At 38.6% G+C, this 23,797-nt stretch overlaps 1 protein-coding gene across 1 annotated transcript in view; it reads right to left on the bottom strand.

Annotated features, from left to right (window-relative positions):
• LOC139765143 (uncharacterized) overlaps positions 1-23,797 on the bottom strand; it is a 78,095-nt gene that overhangs the window by 37,520 nt on the left and 16,778 nt on the right. The window contains exons 2-4 of the mRNA XM_071692336.1: positions 9,043-10,791; positions 6,625-6,747; positions 726-908 (exon numbers count right to left, since the gene is read on the bottom strand). Of these exons, the coding sequence (XP_071548437.1) occupies positions 726-908; positions 6,625-6,747; positions 9,043-10,698 (1,962 nt within the window). The 5' untranslated portion in view covers positions 10,699-10,791. The remainder of the gene's footprint in view (positions 1-725; positions 909-6,624; positions 6,748-9,042; positions 10,792-23,797) is intronic.

The following is a 23,797-nucleotide window of genomic DNA, read 5'->3' as shown; positions in this document are numbered from 1 at the left end:
CTTTACTGATATATATCCTCCAAATCCATAGCTTATTTTTGTCAACTCATATCAACTTTAAATCTATTTGTGTTCACATAATCTCATATTTTTAATGATCTTTAATGCAAACCCTCTATCACCTTATCTAATATCATAAAATACATATTGTTGCAAATTAAGTAGTACCAGTAGTACTAACTCTGCCGACTATATGATAATGATTATTAACATGCATTTCCTCCGTATCAATACATTATTTCTGCATTACTCCTAAATTACTATTGTACCATAATTTTTTTTTAAATAGCACACTTGTTTACTAAAACTTGGCGATTTGAGCTACATTATTCAAGCAAGCGGAATACTACGATATTCTAATGCTAGAAAATGCTGGTGTCTTACCTAGTTGTCTTTCAATGACTGCATGAACAAACGCAAACTAAAACACTAAGTCTATGGATGACAGGAGGTTCCTCGTACAATAAACCCAGACAACGGGTTGATATACTGCCACATTATAAACACTGAACAACTACCCAGTAACAACCCGACGTTACAACATGTTACACATACTTGTAACAACACATATTAGGAGCAGGTGACGCCCTGTGATATGGTTACTCTCATTCAGATGAAGTTCACTTGATGTTCTCAAGCTACTCCATAAATCAGATCAACCTCAATCCTCAACCTCACTCTTTCATATCAGTATCCAACTGGGACATAGGTTTATACTGACTCACCTTCACTAATCCTGATGTACTGTCATTTCGTGAAACAAACCAGAAACTCCACAAACACGAGTGTGCTCGAAAATAATTGGTGCTCAGGGGTGGGTATCTTTGTTTAGCTGTGAGAAAACCGGACTCTCGAGGCGGCAGTTGTGCCGCCCTCCGCTGTTGCCGCCTCCCGCCATACACAAGATATAACATCAATTATAACGTCAAATAAAACCATTCTTAGTCAGAAAACCGTTGGATGTAAGACTCCTTACCCGCTTCGTATTCATATTCATATTCAGCATTGTGATATAATGATGCCATTGTAATGATTCGTGAAAAAAATAACTTCGTGTGGCATGTATATGAATAAAAGTTAATGTTCACCATTACTACTTCCTTTATGTAAAATGAACAGCTAACACTCAATAACTTTATAAACAGTTACTCAAAAGTCATAAATAAGACTTCTCATGAATGAGAGCATCACGTATCCAACGTTGCCACATCATGTATCCTTATTTTATTTTGAAGAAGGATAAACACTACTCAAACTGTATTTCTAGTCAATACTGGCAGCAAAAATCATAATAAGAAGTGTCCTTAAATATAATTATGATACACATGATTTCTGTAAACAGATTTTGTCAAAGAGATATTTGTTTCAAGGAAATTAATCAGATATTAGGCCTGTCCCCACTGTTTCAGACCACCAGGGTCAGATCCGCCTAGAAATCCGGATTGCAACTTTTGTTTATGTCGTCGCAGACCATTCAACACACGTCACGAAGAGCCATGTGTAATGTGTTTAAGGTCATACAAGTATCTTGAAAACCAGAAGCAGTTTTTCAAGTTTTGTGACTCACTCTAACCTGACCTTGACGGCCTTAATGACCCTGGTAGCCATTAGGCCTAAAGACCAAGAACGATCATCTACCAGCACAATTTTTTTTTCTCTAAATAGGAGCGATATTTTTCGCATATCCGACAGGAACAACCCAAGTTTAAAAATTATGAGTTGAGATCGAGGCCTTTAAATCAGAAAGTCACATTCCTTTGTAAAATATCCTATAATAAATTGATCACAGAAAAAGAAGGTACTAATTTAGATATGGGTACATATCGAAAAGTTCAACGCTTACCACTTAGCTAATTGTGTTTCACGGCTCTGAATTATCATATGGTTCCCTGTACAGATACTGTTAGTCTGCTATTCTAAGCGATGTTATATCCAAGAGATATTTTTGATGCCTTTATTATAGCTTTTGGTTACCCAATGAATTACGAAAGCTCCGTCATCGCTGCTGGAAAGCCTGCTACTGACCTGCTAAAATTTATACTTACTCCCAGCCTTATCCTCGTGGTCCCATTATTCTTGTTCTCGGCCACTGTGACTGGCAGTGGTCCCATCACCTCTACCAGTTCCCGGTTACAATGAATGAGAGCGGCCCGCTATCATAGTGAGCGAACAAACGTTGCAAAGTTACAGGTGCCTGACTCGGCCGCTTTAGTCCATTCATGGGTTCTGAGACATGACCAGTACCACTTTTCGTCATCACAACGCAAGGGCTGTTGCTCTAGGAGGACCAGTGACGGAATCGATTAAAAGTCTCTACCCAGGAGTAACTGCTGGAAGATCTGCTGTGCACCACAACACAATAGTCTGCTTTTTTGTGACATCTCACTGGTGCTGCAACATGTCATCCTTTCATCCTGAAACGTTCCACTGCGCCTAATACTTCCATGGGGACACGGTTGGTTTTCGCAGGCTTGGCGAAACTCTGCTTAAGGTGCAGGGTGATGGGCAGCCCTGTCCTCTTGTATACCTCTAATGTCAGCTTCAAGACATCTTTTTATTTTCTTGACAGGAGCAAAATTTCAGGACCCATTTATGTGCATGGAGATGAATAATAACTATCAATGAGAGAAAGCTCACAAAAAATATTACAGTTCACATTGTTATACCAAAAAGGGCTTCAAAGGCACCAGTTTCTAGGGGCAAAAATGTCCATTTTGCTCTTGAGTGCTGGGAAGATGGAAGGGCCTACTGAATAGTTCTTGGCGCACAATGGGGTGAGATGATGCCGAGCCTTCCTTTTCCTGACTCTGTTTTGAGCTTGACCTAGAATACCTTGTTAAGATGTAAGGTACCGTAAAGTCTAGTCAATCCACCAGGGTGTTGAAGTTATATTAGAATATCTTGGACAGGTGCCTCAGGATCCCCCGTGTTGACTTTTTCTTTTGGTGTCCACCCAATCATCTCTGTTCGTAGCTTGAACTGGGACATATGGGAAACTTCTTTGAGATGGTGTATTGGATAATGACCAGTGATAGGAAATACTTTTAAAAAAAAAGGTCCATACACAAATATACATGGGTGAATAAGGTTAAAGATCAACAAGCATTAATGGATCAAAAGCTAATTGCAATGCATGTAAAACAAGGTTGTTGGAAGTCTACATAAAAAGAGCAACAGGTGGGATATATGAACACCACCTGGTGGAAAAGAGTGAATGTTTTTAGTGGCTTTAGCAGAAGAGAAAATTGCACGTGGGTAGAAGTGGTGAAAGTGAATGGGCTAAGAAAAAAAGCCTGCATGCTGAGTTAACAAGAGAGAGAGAGAGAGAGAGAGAGAGTAGCAGAGAAACAAGGGGATTGAAAGAGACATGGGAGGTATTTAGAGCAGAAATGCTTACTTGTGTAGGTGAAGGTGTGTTGTGAGAAATGATAGTGAGTGGATGGATAAGGAAGTTACTGTAGGGAAAAAAAGTATGGATGGTATCTGCATGGAAGGAGTACAAATGACTGGGAGGTGTTGAAAAGGTCTGGGAGCATGGATTTCAATGTTAGGTCATTTGGGTAGGGTAACATGATTACTACTTGAGCATCTGATGCAGCATACCCTTAGGGGACTCAAATAAAAACAGCACCTTCCTGAATCCTGACAATGTTCTCATCTTTGGGACGATGTACACTACAAGGAGAGGCTACACGTCTAAGAATAAAATGTGGGAGGAAAGCCAAAAGGGGGAACTTCAAAATGAGATTGCAATGTCATACCCTATCAAGAGCTTTTATAATACCAAGAGCTACAACATAGGTTTCTGTAGTAAAGGATATCACCAGTGGATTTTGCCTTGCAAAAGACACACTGATGAAATAGATGGCTGTAAATACAAGGTGAAGAAAGATTCTAAAACTTTGGAAAAGGCTGCACCATTTCATGTTCCAAGAAGAAATAAAAATTTTCAGTTTTTAAATAAGCAAAAATAATTAAATCAAGAATCAGAACTTCAGAAGTATGAGGAAGGATGCTTGCTCCATATACCTTGCTTGTGTTGAGAGATACAAGTGCTTTTTGGACTGTACCCAACAATAATGCAGAGAGAAATTTACCCTAAAGGATACCGACTGTACAATCAATAAAGCCAGGAAGAGCATGTGTGCTTTTCTTGCTGAAGTGCAATTCTTCATACACACTTTTCCTCATTTAAATAAAGCTTACTAACTTTCTACAGTGGTGACTGTTCACATCTATTTACTTGAACAACAAGACCCCACAACCAAAGGTGAGAAAATACCATGTAACAGTCATGCAAAACTGATTATCATTTACAATGACAAAAGTTTACCTGGCAAAAACTTCAAGAATCTCTTTTTTTCTCAGCATTTATTGTGATTAATAATTACATGTCATGATACATACAATGATTTATTATGAATATGGTCCTAAGCAAATATTTCAGGAATATACTCTATGAATAATAGCTCACAGCTCTTTTAATATCTGGAGACAGATTCAATATTACCTCAAGCCTTTGAACACATTGTCATTTTCATTTGTTTTGCATATAATGTTAGAGATTCAAGCATGACTACATATGTGGAATAACCTAACAGATGACTGAACACAATTGATTCATTTCTTTCAAGTGACATTTTTACACTCTTTCCTGAGATGGAATACAATAATAATGTGATTAGTGGCTCTAAGTATCTTTGTTAATATTTTTGTACGTTCATAACCTCAAAATGACACCAAATGTACCCTGCATTGTAATGTAGAACAGGTATTGGACCCAGAGTAGAAGGTTGAAAGAATGAGACAAAATCCACCTTAAGTTCTATTACAAAAAATATCTAAAATATAACATAGTTAATAACACTTACACTTACCACTTATAACATGGCAATATAAGAGAACACTAATTTAACATTTAATTTTGGGATGTCTTATCTTGTAAAATTTTCCATCTTTTTTTCATTTCAAGAGTAATCAAACCATCATGTACAATACCACCTCAAACAGTTACATAATAAATGCTGACATAATGTCAACTTTCAAAATGCAGAATGGCTGGCTAACCTAAGGGAAAAGTTCCATTAATAATGATCTAACAAAGCTTTAAAGATGGGGTCCCCAACCTTTTTGTACTTAAAATTTTCTGAGAAATTTGACCAAAAGGCAGCAGGCACCAGATTAAGTAGTTCTAGAGACTTGATTTTACATTACTTTTGATGAGTCTTGAGTATACATTTCTTTAGCAAGCTTATCATAGGGTGTGGACCTCATGGTAAAGAACAGACTCAAAAAGATAGGTTGATCCTGAATAAGATTTAATACTACAAGAGAAACGTTTCTCAGCAGTAAATATTTGTCTGTGTCCACAACACTCAAAAAATTGTCACCATTTGCAAAAGATTTTAACCCTGTCAGTCGCAATGTAGAGTAAATAATCTCAATTCAAGTTCTTTCATTTCAATCTTAAAATGATTCCCTTAAAGAAAAAGAAGATTCAGAAACATTAACCGTCAAATGGATTCACAAAAACCTTCACTGACGGTTCTACAACCATATACTCTTGAAATCTTTTACTAAATTCTTACCAAAATGCTTAATTGTGGTTTACAAAGAGCAGAGAAACAACTACTTTCACCTCGAGTCTGACCATCTTTTTACATTTGGTATAAGTGATTTTTATGTATGATATCCACACATCCACTTTCCATTTGAATTCACTAATTACAGTAATTATTTGAGTATTGTGTTTAACCTTACATTCCCAAGTTAAAACTGCTCAGATTTAGATGTACAGAAGGAAAAGCAAACTCTATCAATCAAAACCTGTCATTAAGTTAAACATAATGCCCATTTCTTAACTTCAGAAACTCCTATACCTCGTCTATCAGGTCTTGAATCCTCGCAAGTATTTCTCTGTTACTGAACCATCAAACTTCACTGTGTAGATCTTTATAACTGCTTCAGTATTCTCTAAAAGTGCTTCACAGTATATGTTGCAAGGTTACCAAAACAAAATACATAAACAAAGAAATAAAAAATCTTTCACAAAAAACTTTCATATGGATGTTGCAGCACTCAGAGGTGAATTCTTGGAAAGACAAATATAGGGGCCAAAGAACTCATTTTGTTTGGCTTATTGCAGATGCTCAACTTGCAGTAATAAATGCTAGCTGTGGCAGGTGTAATACTTTCTGTGGCAAAGGACTTAAAAGTTTTGATAAATGGCATTATTTTTACTATTTCTTTAACAGATAAAGCACTTTACACCATTCATAACATATTTCTACTGGGCACTGTCCTGACGTCTGTGTACTACTATGTTGCAAAGAAAATCAGACACATTTTAGTGAATCATTCATCAAATGATCTTGCATTTTGATTAAAACAGTCTCAATCCTACTTGTTACTGTTTTACCAGATAGTTGCAAAATTATTTTACTTCAAAAGAAGCATCTTCACCAGACACCATAACTATTCACTAACTAACCATCTTTTATACTCATTTCCATTCTACAAGCAAGTGAATAATTCGGAAGGATGCTGTTGCAGAAATTTTCAATTTTACATGCCTTGTAAAAATGTTTGCTATGATGCTGGATTAGTTTTCAGATCACTGATTACCTTAATTCTTGAATCAATCACATAACCAGTAACATGGTTTCTAAGATCTATTAGGAAATGCCTCTCAACCACATTTTTCTGGTACTGCAACAGCAGTGCTGCATGAAAAAACTGGCAATTTACCTTTAATATCAGAGGAATGATAGTTCATCCCATTCCCTGAAAAAATGGTACATCTTATATGCTTAACAGGCCCACTCACACTGACAATAGAAAACCACTCATACTGTCAAGGGCACTCTAACAAATCTAACTTACAACTGTGAACCTCGGACGAATCTAACCACTGACACTCATCTGATATTCAAGCCATGTGTTACTCCTTTTTATCTTAGTTTTCAAACTTTTTGCCATTTCTGCAAACATTTTAACCACTCAATTTTTTTCTTTAGATTTTTTCTTTTTAATTCGGAAGTATTCATTCCTATTACTTTTATATACTAAAAGATATTAGAATAACTCTCAAAAGTGTCAAAATGATGTTTATTATTACTTGCCTTGATCCTATTGTTCACATTGCAGTAATTTATTACATATTATGAGATTATTTGAGTGAAAAAAAAATTATAAAAGATATACAGAAGTAATTTGAGAAAATTTTTCAACAAGTGTGCAGTAACTGGTTTGGGACCCCTGCTTTAAAGAATATGGATCCTAAAATATTGGGGAAATTATATACTAAAAATGTATAACTTAAGTATTCCAGTTGTATACCTGTTAGTTAAGACACTGAAGATGCATCTATAATTAAGAGGTAACCCATCTGGCATGAAAAAACCATGGCATAAGCAGATTCAGTCTCACTTCAAAATGTCAAGATATGTTTTCAATACTTTTCACTAGCATTTCATTGAGCACATGTGTGAGTGTGTTTGTGTATACATGTGTTACCATGTGTAATGCACCAAAACCACAGCTCCCTATCCACATTCAGGCCCCACAGACCTTTCCATGGTTTACTCCAGATGCTTCACATGCTGATTCAGTCCATTGATAGCACATCGACCCCGGTATACCACACTGTTCCAATTCACTCTATTCCTTGCATGCCTCTCACCCTCCTGTATGTTAAGGCCACCGATCACTCAAAATATTTTTCACTCCATCCTTCCATCTCCAATTTGGTCTCCCACTTCTTTTTCCCTCTAAGTGTGCGTGTGTCTGTGTTACCAGATTCTTTCTGTTTGAGGTTATAATACAAGTGAAAAATCACCTTTCACAAGGCTACATCTTCATTAGTTGATGAAAATGAATACATTCATGTCAAAGAACTCATTTCAAAGAAGCCATCATGTCCCTGCTGCTAACAAGTACAGCAGAGCCTTAAAGCTGCAAGTACCTCAGAACCCCTTGAACAAAGGGGTCCTGGGGCTATAACAGGCCAACTAACCTTTAATTCTTATCTAAGAGTACAGCACCCAATCAAAACATTAGGACCAGCAATGCAGTGTTAGCATGAGTCAGTTTTGCTTGTCATCAACAGTGAAAATTAGCATATTTTGGCATCATATACAAAATTTACTTAATGAAGCCTGTGTTTTAGAAATAACCAGATATTTTAATATAGCCTCAGGCATACTTGCATCACTAACATCAAAACTGCAAATAACATGTTTTCAACCTGTGAGAGGATGAAAATTATTTTGCCTCTGAAAATTACATATCTTGAAATTTTCATGACCTATTCTCCCTCTGAAGAATCTGTCAAAGTCAGAAAAGCATTCATTTGGTCAATATTCCCTTTGAGAGTCCATTGCACTACAGGACTTTCATAATAAAATTTCACACATACATGTATTTTTGCCACATCTGGCATATAATAAAAACTGAATACTGCAGTAATATCTAAAATAAATGATTCAGCTATATAAAAGGTTCTGAGCACCAAAAGCTGAATAAGGAAATTATTTTCTTCATAAACTTGCATCAGTACATGCAACTTACAATTTAAATACATAAATGTACATGAAATGAAATTATGATGTAATGGAGAGGATATCCATTCTTAATGATATAATGTTGATGATTCATTTTAGTGAAGAAGTACTATATGAAAAAGAGGCTCTCAGTCTACAAGAGTGAGCTGTTTTCAATTATCCTATGTATGATGAGGGTCTGAAGACCTCCCACTGGCACTGGAACTTTTATTTTATATTCAATTATCAACTTTCAAAATCTTAAATAATTTCATAATCTTGACTTCTAGCAGGCACAATACTAGACACAGGAATTTTTTGAAGTAACCTTGTAAATCATGTGAAAATTAAAACTAAATGAATTTCAAAGTTGGAAGCAATAATACAATCAGAACTTATCAGTTAATCAATATTTTTTCACACTGGGGTATGACAAACTATCATTGAATACTTCTTAGTTCAGTTCAGACATGAAACAGAATACTCCCCAGCAGTGGTTTCACTGATACTGTCGTGGGTACCACATCTGTACACCATCTCTAGTGATTAACTGATGAGTAACCTGGGCTTGGGGATCATGTGAAACTATCTGGATTGGAACCTCGGAGTGTAATGTAACTAACTGTACACCTCCAGCAGCTGCTGCTTCTACTGCTGCTGCTTGTTGCTGAGCTTCTTCTGGGGAAACAATAGTAAGTGCTGTGGCATCCTCAATGTGAATTTCATGTGTTGCATGCTGTAAATGCTCATGCTGCAACTGGTGGTGGTGCTGAATCTCTTCATGATGCTGCTCTAACTTTTCATGCTGAATCTCAAGATCTTCAGTTGCAATTTTTTCAATTTTCAGTGGGTCTATTGTGGCTTCTGGAATAAACTCATCATTCTCTTCTTCCTCAGCTTCAATCAAAACATCGGTAGCTGCCTCATCTGCTTCAAGCTCAGCATCAAAATCATCCTCATCTTCATCGTCTTCTTCCTTTATATACTTTCTTGGTCTTCCTCGTTTACCCCAACGACCTCGTTTGCGGGGTCTTCCACGGGGTCGACCTTTCCTTTTCTGCACATATTTCCGGCCACTGCCTGGTTTGGGGCCTGGTTTCTTTGCATCAGGGCGACGAGGTGCACGAGGCTTCTTAGAAACTTCTTTTCCACAATATTTTTCTTTGTGTACAGTTAAACTCTCCTTATATTTGAATGCCTTCTCACACGAATCACACTTGAATGGGCGTGCTTTGGAGTGCACTTTCATATGTTTGTCTAATGCTGAGCTAAAGAAGAATGCTTTTTTACATTTCTCACACTGGAAAGGCTTCTGACCAGTATGTTTTTTCTTGTGTGTTGACAGAGAAGATGAATGTGTGAAAGCTGCATCACATAAATCACACTTCCATGGCTTTTCTCCAGTGTGAACACGGTAGTGATTCTTAAGCTGCTGTGCTGTAATAAAAGCATGGTCACATTCTTGACAGACATATGGCTTCTCACCTGTATGTGTTCTCATGTGTGCTGGTAAATGAGATGAACGAGCAAAGGTTTTACCACAAATACCACACATATATGGGCGTTCACCTGTATGAAGCCGTTTGTGCATGCGCAAGTTAGAACGCTGTGCAAAAGCTAGGTTACACTCACTACACACAAAGGGTCTTTCACCTGTATGGGTACGCAAATGGTCCCTAAGAGTTGCATTACAGGATACAGTCTTCCCACACTCGGGACATGGTACACGTTCCCCTCCACTTTGACGTACACGAGGCTTGGACTGTTTAACAATCATGAGTGGGTCAGGTGGAGATGATGGAGGGGGCTTGGAAGCTGGTGCCTGTGCTGCTACAGCTTGGACTTGAACTTGAAGATTACCATACTGAGCCTGAACTTGCTGATTGAACTGACGTGCAATATCAGGACTGCCAAGCTCAACCTGAACTGCAGGTCCACTTGTAGTTATGAGTTGACCAACTGCATCAGGACTGTAATTATACCAAGCTACACCAGTTACACCTGTTACGCCAGCTACAGACCCTACACCAGTTACACCACTGACACTGTTCAGGGTCTGCACTCCAGTCACACCTGCCACCCCAGTCACACCTGATACAGTGCCCATGCCTGCTACATGAGTCACACCTGTTACACCAGAAGTTGCAATGTGCTCCATTTTGCTTTCTTGCACCTTCTATGAGTGATTAACAGTCTTGCATGAGCTGCTGCTCACTTTCTTTTTTTAATATTATGCCATCAGCATCGTTATCTGAAAGAAAAGGATGAGTATTAAAGATAAAACAGTTAATTTTACGTTAATTCTAAGAAGCTAATATCCTGTAAGCTATTTCACATTTATGAGAGTAATCATGTCTAGGCAAGAGGAGTCTACTCGTCCAAGCACTAAAGGATCAGCCCATTTTACCAAGAATCTGTACTTGCATACTGTATATATACTATATTAATGGCCAATAAACTATTATTACAATCACACTTATGATTATCATTATCATTCTTATTTTAATGGCCAATAAACCATTATTACAATCACATTTATGATTATCATTATCATTCTTATTTCTATCAGCATAATCTTCAATGTAGAAAAATTATAAAATTACCAATTTTATATATATGTTATTTAACAATACTTCCCTAAGCTTGCCAGGACACACCTTAAATCCAAAAATTCATGGGTTATAAGATGAAACCTTTAACCCTGTATTGAAGCACCCTTGTTTATAAATCTGATGTCAACAAAATAAAATAATAAGTTTCTCAATAAAATATTTCTGAAGGTCGTCTATCTATTTATCTACCTACTTACCTACCAATTCAATATCATCATCAATGGCACATTTAGGCCTTCCGCAGTCTTGTCTCCTTGGTCCTGTGGAGGGCAACCACACTCTCCCTCATCCACCACCATGCCCTCCCACCCTGGTTGCCATATCTTCCCTCACCACCATCACTCCCTCTCTTATCACTATCACACCCTTCCATCCTTGCCACCACACCCTTCCTCATCACCACCATGCCCTCCATCTCTGGCCACCACATCCTCCCTTACCACTATTATTCCCTCCCTCCTTGACCACCACCACCCCCTCTCTCCTTGGCCACCATATTCTAAACAGTAGATGGCACTGTTCTACAGTTCCAACATTACACATTAAATTACACAAATGGAAAAATGGTTCACCCAAAACAGAATGTGTGCATCTCCATAGAAAAGGCTTCAATCACTCTCGTAACACCAAACATACATGGATCCAGCTCACATCCTCCAGTCACAAATGAATGGATGGTCTCTTCCATTGAGCAAAATACCACCCATTCTAGGTATCATGTATGACACACATGACATTCTTTCCCCACACCAATAACATAAATACAAATGCAACATACAAGGTAAAAACCACACACAACTGTGCACTCAAAACAATCACTGGCTTCATAGAAACCACAAACACTCACTACCTTCACAATCATAGAAAGATCCTCCTATTGTAGACTCATCTTGACATGCTTGTGACCTAGGTACTGCAGTCCACTGTCACTCCATATGTAACAACAATAGACTTCTCTTACTTAAACCACTCTATAACTAATTATCACCCTTCAAGCAGATGCAAAAAACAACAAAATATAGCAGCAACAAAACACGTACACAACGAAATAACCCAACAAGTGCTAAACAAGTGACCTCCCAACTTAGTCTCAGGCTCCAACCCACCAGACATACACCCAAGGAAAACCATGCTCTCCATATAAGTATGAGTCACACTCGCTTGCTTATGCTCTAGACATCACCCATCACTACAAATGCCTCATGCATCTGATGTAACTACCATTAAGAAGACACTGAGAACTCACTGCTCAATTGCCTTGAACTCTCTGCACATAGACATACACACAACATCAAAACACTTTATGAACTATGGTCTTAAACATGGCCTGCTTCCTGAGCACCGTTGGAGCCTCCTAATGATAGAAGGGACTCCTGGGACAGGAAGGTAAGGTAAGATATGGGAGTATGATTACTATTAAGATCACTGCTTGTGTGCTATGAGGAGACAATTTTCCATGCTGTGCCCCCTCTCTGTCTCGTATGTATGTCTGCATATATATCATTTATCTATCATACATAACTGCTGTTTCCCACATCAGCAAAGTAGTTCCAGGAAACAGACGAAGAATGGCCCATCCACTCATATATACATACATATTCATATCAACATATATATATATATATATATATATATATATATATATATATATTATATATATATATATATATATATATATGTTTCATCTTTGCAGAAGATGAAAGCCGGCAAGGCAGCAGGTTTGGATGGTATTGCAGTGGAATTTATTAAAAAAGGGGGTGACTGTATTGTTGACTGGTTGGTAAGGTTATTTAATGTATGTATGACTCATGGTGAGGTGCCTGAGGATTGGCGGAATGCGTGCATAGTGCCATTGTACAAAGGCAAAGGGGATAAGAGTGAGTGCTCAAATTACAGAGGTATAAGTTTGTTGAGTATTCCTGGTAAATTATATGGGAGGGTATTGATTGAGAGGGTGAAGGCATGTACAGAGCATCAGATTGGGGAAGAGCAGTGCGGTTTCAGAAGTGGTAGAGGATGTGTGGATCAGGTGTTTGCTTTGAAGAATGTATGTGAGAAATACTTAGAAAAGCAAATGGATTTGTATGTAGCATTTATGGATCTGGAGAAGGCATATGATAGAGTTGATAGAGATGCTCTGTGGAAGGTATTAAGAATATATGGTGTGGGAGGCAAGTTGTTAGAAGCAGTGAAAAGTTTTTATCGAGGATGTAAGGCATGTGTACGTGTAGGAAGAGAGGAAAGTGATTGGTTCTCAGTGAATGTAGGTTTGCGGCAAGGGTGTGTGATGTCTCCATGGTTGTTTAATTTGTTTATGGATGGGGTTGTTAGGGAGGTGAATGCAAGAGTTTTGGAAAGAGGGGCAAGTATGAAGTCTGTTGTGGATGAGAGAGCTTGGGAAGTGAGTCAGTTGTTGTTCGCTGATGATACAGCGCTGGTGGCTGATTCATGTGAGAAACTGCAGAAGCTGGTGACTGAGTTTGGTAAAGTGTGTGAAAGAAGAAAGTTAAGAGTAAATGTGAATAAGAGCAAGGTTATTAGGTACAGTAGGGTTGAGGATCAAGTCAATTGGGAGGTAAGTTTGAATAGAGAAAAACTGGAGGAAGTAAAGTGTTTTAGATATCTGGAAGTGGATCTGGCAGCGGATGGAACCATGGAAGCGGAAGTGAATCATAGGGTGGGGGAGGGGGCGAAAATCCTGGGAGCCTTGAAGAATGTGTGGAAGTCGAGAACATTATCTCAGAAAGCAAAAATGGGTATGTTTGAAGGAATAGTGGTTCCAACAATGTTGTATGGTTGAGAAGCGTGGGCTATGGATAGAGTTGTGCGCAGGAGGGTGGATGTGCTGGAAATGAGATGTTTGAGGACAATGTGTGGTGTGAGGTGGTTTGATCGAGTAAGTAACGTAAGGGTAAGAGAGATGTGTGGAAATAAAAAGAGCGTGGTTGAGAGAGCAGAAGAGGGTGTTTTGAAATGGTTTGGGCACATGGAGAGAATGAGTGAGGAAAGATTGACCAAGAGGATATATGTGTCGGAGGTGGAGGGAACGAGGAGAAGTGGGAGACCAAATTGGATGTGGAAAGATGGAGTGAAAAAGAGTTTGAGTGATCGGCACCTGAACATACAGGAGGGTGAAAGGCAGGCAAGGAATAGAGTGAATTGGATCGATGTGGTATACCGGGGTTGACGTGCTGTCAGTGGATTAAAACAGGGCATGTGAAGCGTCTGGGGTAAACCATGGAAAGCTGTGTAGGTATGTATATTTGCGTGTGTGGACGTATGTACATACATGTGTATGGGGGTGGGTGGGGCCATTTCTTTCGTCTGTTTCCTTGCGCTACCTCGCAGACGCGGGAGACAGCGACAAAGCAAAAAAAGAAAAAAAAAATATAAATAAGGTATGTATGTGTGTATGTGGGTGGGTGGGCTATTCTTTCATCTGTTTCCTTGTGCTACCTCGCTAATGCGGGAGACAGCAACAAAGTATAAAAAAATATATATATATATATATATATATATATATATATATATATATATATATATATATATATATATATATATATACACACAGACATACAAACACATACATATTCATACTTGCTGGCCTTCATCCATTTCTGGCGCTCCCCTGCCCCACAGGAAACAGCATCACTACCCCCTGCTTCAGCAAAGTACCGCCAAGAAAACAGACAAAGAACAGCCTATCCACTCACAAGCACACACATATATATATATACATAAATGCCCATACATGCACATATACATAACAACATATATACATATACATACATATACGCAGACAAATACATATATACACGTGTGCACATTCATACTTGCTTGTCTTTATCAATTCCTGGCGCCACCCCGCCCCACAGGAACCAGCATCGCTGCCCCCAGCTGCAGTTAGGTAGTGCCAGGAAAACAGACAAAAGAGGCCAAATTCGTTTACACTCAGTCTCTAGCTGTCATGTGTAATGCACTGAAACCACAGCCTCCTATCCACATCCAGGCCCCACAGACCTTTCCATTGTTTACCCTAGACGTTTCACATGCCCTGGTTCAGTCCACTGACAGCACATCGACCCCCCCCATACACCACACTGTTCCAATTCACTCTATCCCATGCACACCTTTCACCCTCCTGCATGCTCATGCCATGATCACAGAAAATCCTTATCACATCCTTCCATCTCCAACTTGGTCTCTGTTTTTGTTCCCAGCACTTCTGACACATATATCCTCTGTCAACTTTTCCTTGCTGATTCTCTCCACCTGTCCAAACCATTTCACCACACCCTCTTCTGCTCTCTCGACCAAACTCTTTTTAGTGCCATACGTCTCTCTTACCCTTACGTTACTTACTCTATCAAACCACCTCACACCACATGTTGCCCTCAAACATTCAATTTTTAATACATCCTCCCTCCTCCAAACAACCTTTTCTAGAGCCCATGCCTCACATCCATGTAATATTGTTGAAACTACTAAACCTTCACACATACCCACTTTTGCTCTCTTAGCATTCTCTCTTTCCATACATTCCTCAATACTCCTTGAACGTTCACATCTTCCCCCAGCTTATGATTCACTTCTGCTTCCATGGTTCAATTTGCTGCCATGTCCACTCCCAGATATCTAAAATGCTTCACTTCCTCCAACTTTACCTTACCTTGCCTTCCTGTCCCAGTTGTCTGTTCCAAGGAATCCCTGTAGCCCTCAGGAAGCTGGCCACATCCAATGGTACAAGAGGTCATAAAATATGGCAATATGTGTACGTCTCTGCGGTGTGCTTACAGGCAATTGAGGAGCAAATACAGGTGTACATGCCTCATAAACCATGTGGATGTATGATGTCTTTTGCTCTACAACTTTTGATGCCAAGTTGAACAATCCATGAACAGTATATTGCCTGAGGCCCTATAGGAGACACAGAAAGACAGCAGTTGGACAGTAGGTATAACTGTGAGTGACCAGAGCATAGTTGCACTGCTAACAAGGATGACACTATGTATATTTCTTAATCTATATTTTTATGGTGAATCAGTAGAAAATCTATAAAGTTTGTACTTATCCACTCACTCCTATCTCTCAAGTGGAACCATAAAGAATGCTAGTGACTAGATTCAAACTGTCTGTTGTTAGCTGAATTTGTGATTAATGTAAGGTTTCCTCCCAACCATAAATGGGTACTTTAAGCAGAACAAGTGATGAGTGTGTCCAGTGTTTACAGTAAGGTTACAATTTGGGTATCAAGGGTCTTGTAATATGATGAACTAGTGTTCATAACATTGTAGAGATGGGTGATGTCCAAAGCACAGATGTGTTACACTATATATCTGGGAAGTGTATTTTCAGATGGGCATATGTCTGGTTGGACTGCTGTTTTATGACTAAATTGAGTGGAAAGTTGCTCAGTGCTTGTTCGGTCACTTTGATCTTTTGTTTTATCAGTGTCATGTTTCTTGTGGGTAAAGACTGGTGGTGTGAGGCATGAGTTGGCTTTTAATCTTTACCTGGGGTTGATGGGTAGCTATTGAGTGGTTTGGATGAGAAGGGTCTATTGTTATTATAAGAAACAGAGTACTGAATATATCAAAATGTGAATGTACTGGGAGAATCTCAGTTTAGTTATGTAGATGTTGGGTGCTTGTGGTTGCAGGCTGTCACAAACTGTTTTGAATGCTCTATGTTCTGTTGTTTGCAGCTTTGCTATACTGTGCTTGAAAGGGGAGATGACCAAGTAGGTGAGAATTAGGATGGAGGATAAATCTTTTGTAGAAGATACACAAGGATTCTTTTTCTTTTCTAAGCCTGGTTTCAAATAGTATTGTTAGCATTTAGTGTGCTTGTTGCCTCTGTGTTGGTGTTTTTGGTGTGGCAAAAGAATGTAAAGTGTGTATCTTATATAACTAGTATGGTTTGAGTTTTATTTGTGATTACCCATTCAAGGTGACAGAAAGATACAGGGTGGATAATATGTGTGTGCCAATACTGGCGCACATCAAGTGTGTGTGCTCTGGGTGTCATTAATGGCACAGATTGGCCCACGTGTAACTGTAGTTTAATTGACTTTTAGGTGGATGTGTGTTGGGTAAAATGTGATGAATCACTCCTTCCCAAATATTTTAAATTTGCAGATTGAATTCATGTATGTCTGGGGTCAAAATGGTGACTGAGGACTTCTTGTACATATGCAGACACTCTTATGGGGGGGGTCAGTGTTCTAATCATGTGATGTAGTGTTGTAAGTTTGTCATGCTTACACAGTGTCAGGGTGATGTGGTTTGATTATGAGGTCATCTGCATACAAGAGAATTTTCACACTGTGGTCACAGATGATGATGGGAAGTCATGTAAGAAGACTTGGAAGAGAGTTGGAGACTGAACTCCTCTCTGGAAAACTCTATCATGGAATTTGAAGATTTCTTAGGTGAATGACACTAAAGGCAGTTGGAGTATCTGATGGAGTACAGGGACCTCTCAATTTAAGAGTATTCTATTCATGTCATTTTTAGAACAACATGCATTGTCCACTTGTACCTTTCATTTTACATAGGCTTAAATTTGGAATAAAGTGATCATTGGGCTAGCCAACGCCATGCAAGATGCATACATACACATGGTGTGGATACAGTCTATAGTCACAAAGTGCTACAGAGCTTTATTACAGATATGGTATACTGCATGTATTTTTGCCCCTTGCATCATGCTACCAAAGCATCTTTTAAGATCTTCTAGTACCAGCGGTGCTAACGGGTGCAAAGACATCATGACTAAGGTTAAGGTGAATGTGTTCAAACATTATAAGACTGGTGAACAAACAACTGATACTTAACATGCCCTCAGACTTAGTGAATCAATCTCACAAACTATTTGCAATACTGCAGAGAGGATCAAGGACAATTAAAAGAATCAAACATTAATCACAACATCTAAGACCTCATATTCCTAAAGTTCAATCATGGAGAGAATGGAATAAATGTACATATGGATTGAACATCAAACTCATGAAAGTGTTCCAGTCAGCATGTCTGTGGAGCAAGCAAAAATCTGGAGTGTATAATATGATTTAGCAGTGGGAGAAGGAACGCAGACATTTCAGGTAAATCCCGGTTGGTTCACAAATTTTAGGAAACCCTACAATTACCACATCAAGATGACAAGTGAGGCTGCTTCTTCTGATGAAATTGCTGCTAATAAATTTACAGAAACCCTCAAGACCTTTACCAAGAAAGCAGTTATTCTCCTAAGCCAATTTTTAATGTGGATGAGACCAGTTTATGTTGGAAGAGAATGCCATGAGAACATACATTTCCCTTGCAGAGAAAACTGCACCAGGACTGAAAGTCTATTATCTTATTAAAAGAATTCATTCTACAGTATACATTTCATATTATTTTATATTTCCTGGCAAGTGTATATTGCAGCTTTTCACAGGTATAACATTCGGTAAGGTACTGCTCTCAAATAATAAAACCTCCAAATCTCCATTCCTTACATTATTTGATTTACAGGACCATTTTCAAGAGCATAACTATCACACAAATCGAAAAGTCCCTGAAGCGTTGTGTGCTGACAGGGCTTAAAACACTGCAGGCAGATGTACTGTGATAATACTGGATTGAGGTTAATGTCACAGGCCTGTATTAGTGGATGGTGCATACCTGGCATACACTTTAGAGGTCTTTTATCTGTACAGCCTGAGCTGGACCCAAGCTGCTGAGTTGGGTCTTTGGTCAACAAAGCTCTTGGAAACCATGGCTGGCAAACCCATGTAACCACAGAAGCCTGGCAGGTCTTGCACACTTCTCAAATACTTATCTGGGGCAGTGTTGAACAATTTTAGACAATGAATGTTCAAGGTGTTTTTGTGTTCATTGTTCCTTCTGATTTTAAGGGTAATACTTCACAGTCTTCCATGCCTTTTGTGAAAAAAAAAAAAAAAAAAGGAATAATTTTTGAGTGAGCATCGAGGAAAATGCCACCTAAGATTTTCCAAGCATAAATGATGATATACCTCTCTTGGCCATGCTAAAAAAAGTACAGCTCAGGTGTTTTCAGTCATTAACCAGTAGTGAGGTCCCTATTTCAAAACATTAAGGGCCATGAAAGGTCTCTGAACACTCTCATTTACAGTTTCACTCACCTTGTACAGTGATGTTTGTGCACAGCAAAATTCTCTTTGTTAAAATATTAGTGCCTTGGAGAAAATCATCACCACTGGTTCTTCCATCTTTCTTAAAAGACTGCAAGATCTAAACTAATAACTCTTTTGAAGAACTATGGAAACTGAGACAAGTCAAAGGGTGGGTGAGGAGGCAAATAGTCTAAGAGCATTCAGGACTGTGTGGAAAAAAAGGTCACAATCTGGGAGGACAAAAATGGTATTGCATGGATGCATGGAACTGGTTATAGATGAGAATGATGGAAGACTGTGATTATGTTGGAAATTAAATGTTTGAAGACACCTGGTGTGATAAGGGTTAAACGAATAAGTTAAAAAAGGATAAGACAGAGGTGTAGTAAAAAGAAAATGGCTGAGAGAGCTGAAGAGGATGTGCTTACATCGATTGGGCATCTGGAGACAATGAGTAAGTAAACAATTTGGATATATAATTTAGAAGTGGAGGGGTCAAGGTGATCAGGAAACTGATCTGGAGATGAAAGGATACTGTGAAAATGATTGTGAGAGCACAGTGCCCAAACATGAAGGAAGATGAAAGGCATAAACAGGACAGTAAAGTGGTACACAGGAGGCGATATGCTGTCAATGGACTGAAGTGGAACATCCAGGAAAATCATGGATAGGGGACTGTGGTTTTGGTGCATTACAAATAACAGCTAGAGAATAGATGTGAGCAAAGAAGGCTTTTTCTGTCTGCTTCTGATGGTTCTTCATTTATGCGAGAAATGGCAAACAAGTATGAAAGACAAAAAAATGAAAGTCTCTTATACTGTTTAGTCATGATTTAATAGTATCTGTTTCTGCCCAGTATAATGACATGCCCTCTATGTCTATGTTCTCCCTATACTGGAGAAGTTTTGAGCTTACCCTGCTGAAAAGCATGTTGTTTTTGTTGGCCCCGTGGAAGACTGTTTATTTTACTTTACAGTCCCTCTATGTCTTCTACAGAAGAGATTTTCATACTTATTCTAGCACCATATATGAAGAAAACTATGAAACTGTGGCTCATATTAGTGATGATGTCAGATAAAAGAATGAGGAACAAAAAGGGTGTTTATACAATTTATTAGGGGACTAAGCTTTTTACAGATTCAAAAGAACACATTGTGATCTGCCAGCTAAGAAGCTGTCAATGGATTGAACCAGGGCATGTGAAGTGTCTGGGGTAAATCATGGAAAGTTTTGTGGGGCCTAGATGTGGAAAGGGAACTGTGGTTTCGGTGCATTACACATGACAGTGAGAGACTGAGTGTGAACAAATGTGGCCTTTGTTGTCTTTTCCTCGCACTACTTCATGCATGTGCGGGGGGATGGGGGTGCCATTTCATGTGTGGCAGGGTGGCGATGGGAATGGCTTGGGGCAGCAAGTATGAATATGTATATGTGTATATATGTATTTGTCTGTGTATGAATATGTATGTATACAACGAAATGTATAGGTATGTATATGTGCATGTGTGGGCATTTGTGTATATACATGTGTATGTGGGTGGGTTTGGCCATTCTTTTGTCTGTTTCCTTGCTAACACGGGAGACAGCGACAAAGTATAATAAAAAATAAATATATATTATTATTATATTTCTATTATTATACTATGTCGCTGTCTCCAGCGTTTGCGAGGTAGCGCAAGGAAACAGATGAAAGAAAGGCCCAACCCATCCACATACAGATGTATATACATACACGCCCACACATGCACATATATATACCTATACATTCCAATGTATACATACATATACATACACTGACATATACATATATACACATGCACATATTCATACATGCTGCCTTCATCCATTCCCGTTGCCACCTCACCACACATGAAATGACATATTCCCTGTGTGTCCTTGAAGGTGACTAGGAAAGGGGGGGTAGCAGGTGACTGGAAATCCTCCCTTCCTGTATTACTTTCCAAAAGAGTTGTAAGTGTGGCTGTTTAGTGCTTGTCAAGTTATTTCAGTGTGTACTGTAAGTCTTTTGTCACTTTATTTATTGAGGGTTGGGAGGATTTGTTAGTAAAGATTACTGAAGTGTGATGCAAGGGTAAGCTCTTCATTTGTACCTCAGGGTTGATGGTTGGATATGGAGAGGTTGGGTGGGAAAGGTTTGGTGTTACTGCATAGAATTGAGCACCAAGCACATTAAGGTGGGATCTTTGTCTTGCTGTGACTGTCGAGTGTTTGTGGTGGACAGGCAGCCAGTGACTACCTGACAGCACCGTTTTATATAACTTACAGCTTCAGTGTAATTGCTTTTGACAGAACAGATGACAGGCAGGTGAGGTGTAGTTTAAAATGGAGAGGATGACTTGTTTGTAGAGGATGTTGAGAGATATGATATCTTTCTTACTGCCCCTGGAGTCGCAAATCTTTATTAGGCTCCTGCAATGCTTATGAAGCTGGCCATGCCCACCATTAGTTATGAAATGCAGAGGTGTGTGTGCAAAAATGTGCAGAGAATGCAATGTAACAAGTGTAATTAAGTGTTCGGTGTCTTTATAATGGTAGATGCATCCTGGGCATGGTTGTGGGATACAATGGTTTAAACAGTTTGTAGTGTTGTCAGGATGAGCAATGTCTAGAATGTAGATGGGAGAGAGTGTGGCATTTCACATATGATATCATTTTATCAAAAAGGAGCCACAAAATGATTTACAATCTTTCATCAAATGGTTTCAAACGTTTACTAACTACACACCTTAAGCTGAGTGAGTGACAAGTACCAGTCAGGGAATCTTACCCATCTTGAAAACTGGGGTTACACAGGCTAGATTTCAATCCTCAGGAACTTTCCCCAGCAACAAGTGACCTTATCTTTGCTTCTTTAAAAGTATCCAGATAAAATGCATCTGGCCCTTTTGTCTTATTTTGATGTAATCTAATGCTAATAATATCTTCAACTTACATATCAGTATGCTGCAGGATGTTTTCCTTTCCTTGCAACAGTACAGTATTGGAACTAGGATATGAATTATGTCCTTAATGGAAATCACTGATTAGAGGATTCTTTTAAGATCTTTGCCACGTTTTCAGTATTGAACCAAGTCACCGTTTTCCATAATCAATGAAGGAACTGTCTGGCTAATTACTCTGTGTCTGACATAACTATACAGTTCATTAGGGTTCCCAATGCTGTTTTTGGCAATACAGTATGTTTCATTCCAATAAATATATTAACGTATAAGTATGTTTTTCTGTGCAAATTTACATAACACACTCTATCAGGTTCGCTACTGTTCTCCTTGAGTGTCTTATGGGCTTTCTTAGAACTTACACAGTTCTTTATTTCAGTTTCATCATTTTGGCTACTTTCGAATATGACAGACTGCATTACATTGGCACATATAACCCCTCAACTTCTTTGATGAGTGTTACCAGACTCTAACTGCTAGAAATTACACAATAAGAAAAAAGTCACCACTGGCAAGGCTGTATCACTGAGAATACAGTCTCGTCAAAGAACCTTTCACTCCAAAGAAGTCTCAATTTCCCTACCACTAGAAGTAGTGCAGCCTTGGGCTGTAGGTGCCTTTAGAATGCTTCTAGGTAACCCCAAAAATTATTTCACAGAAACTGCGTCTGAGGTAATCATAAATAATAAATAAATAAATAAATAAATCAACTACTTTAATATATATTGTAACTTTTCCAAGTTACATCCACGTCATTTTCACTGATATCATCCCAGATTTGCTCTTCAAGAATAATGTGAATATCATGAAAATTTGCAAGTCTAGAACATGATATCATGACTTTCATGCAGTGCTGAAAGTTATCTTTAAAATAATTTCTTACCAATCCCCAATAAAAATTTTTTCTAACTTCAATGTTACAGACAAGATCCTTATACATAGCTAGAGCAGTCTAATATGTTCTCAATATGAGTAGGTTTCTCATCATATTGTACAAGTTTGGGTAGGGCATATGCCCAGAGATAATACCTAGATACCAGTTGGTTAAAATCTAGCTATAATTTCCCAATAAAATCGAATAATGCTCATCAGAACTTTCTGTTAACTGGTCATAAAGTCTACCTCTGGTGTCTTTATCCTCCCGTGACAAAATTTACTGACTGAACAGTGCAATCATTTTTGTATCACATGGTCATATGGTGAAGTCCTGAGGTTCAAGGTATTAGTGGCTAAGCATAAGGCTATTTCATGGCAGTTATGGTCTTGTGCAGATGATTGCATACAACCTTCATGGAAGCATCTTGTCCCTCAGTGGCCTATTTCAACCATTCTCTGAACCCCTGGGTAACCAAGGTGTAAAATGCTAATGAAGAAGAATGAAACAAAGAGGTGGTTACCAACTCAATATCCAATGATACAATAGAAAAAGGAAGCCAAACATATCTAATTCCCCTACATAATTCCTTCTTAGCATGACTAAAGGTCACAGCACAAAGAGCAAAAGAAATCTACTTTCCCTAAAAATAGTAACAAGTTCCCTATACTCCC

This window comes from Panulirus ornatus, chromosome 53 (assembly GCF_036320965.1).
Source record: "Panulirus ornatus isolate Po-2019 chromosome 53, ASM3632096v1, whole genome shotgun sequence".
NCBI classification, from domain to species: domain Eukaryota; kingdom Metazoa; phylum Arthropoda; class Malacostraca; order Decapoda; family Palinuridae; genus Panulirus; species Panulirus ornatus.
This window is presented reverse-complemented; position numbering and strand designations above follow the sequence as displayed.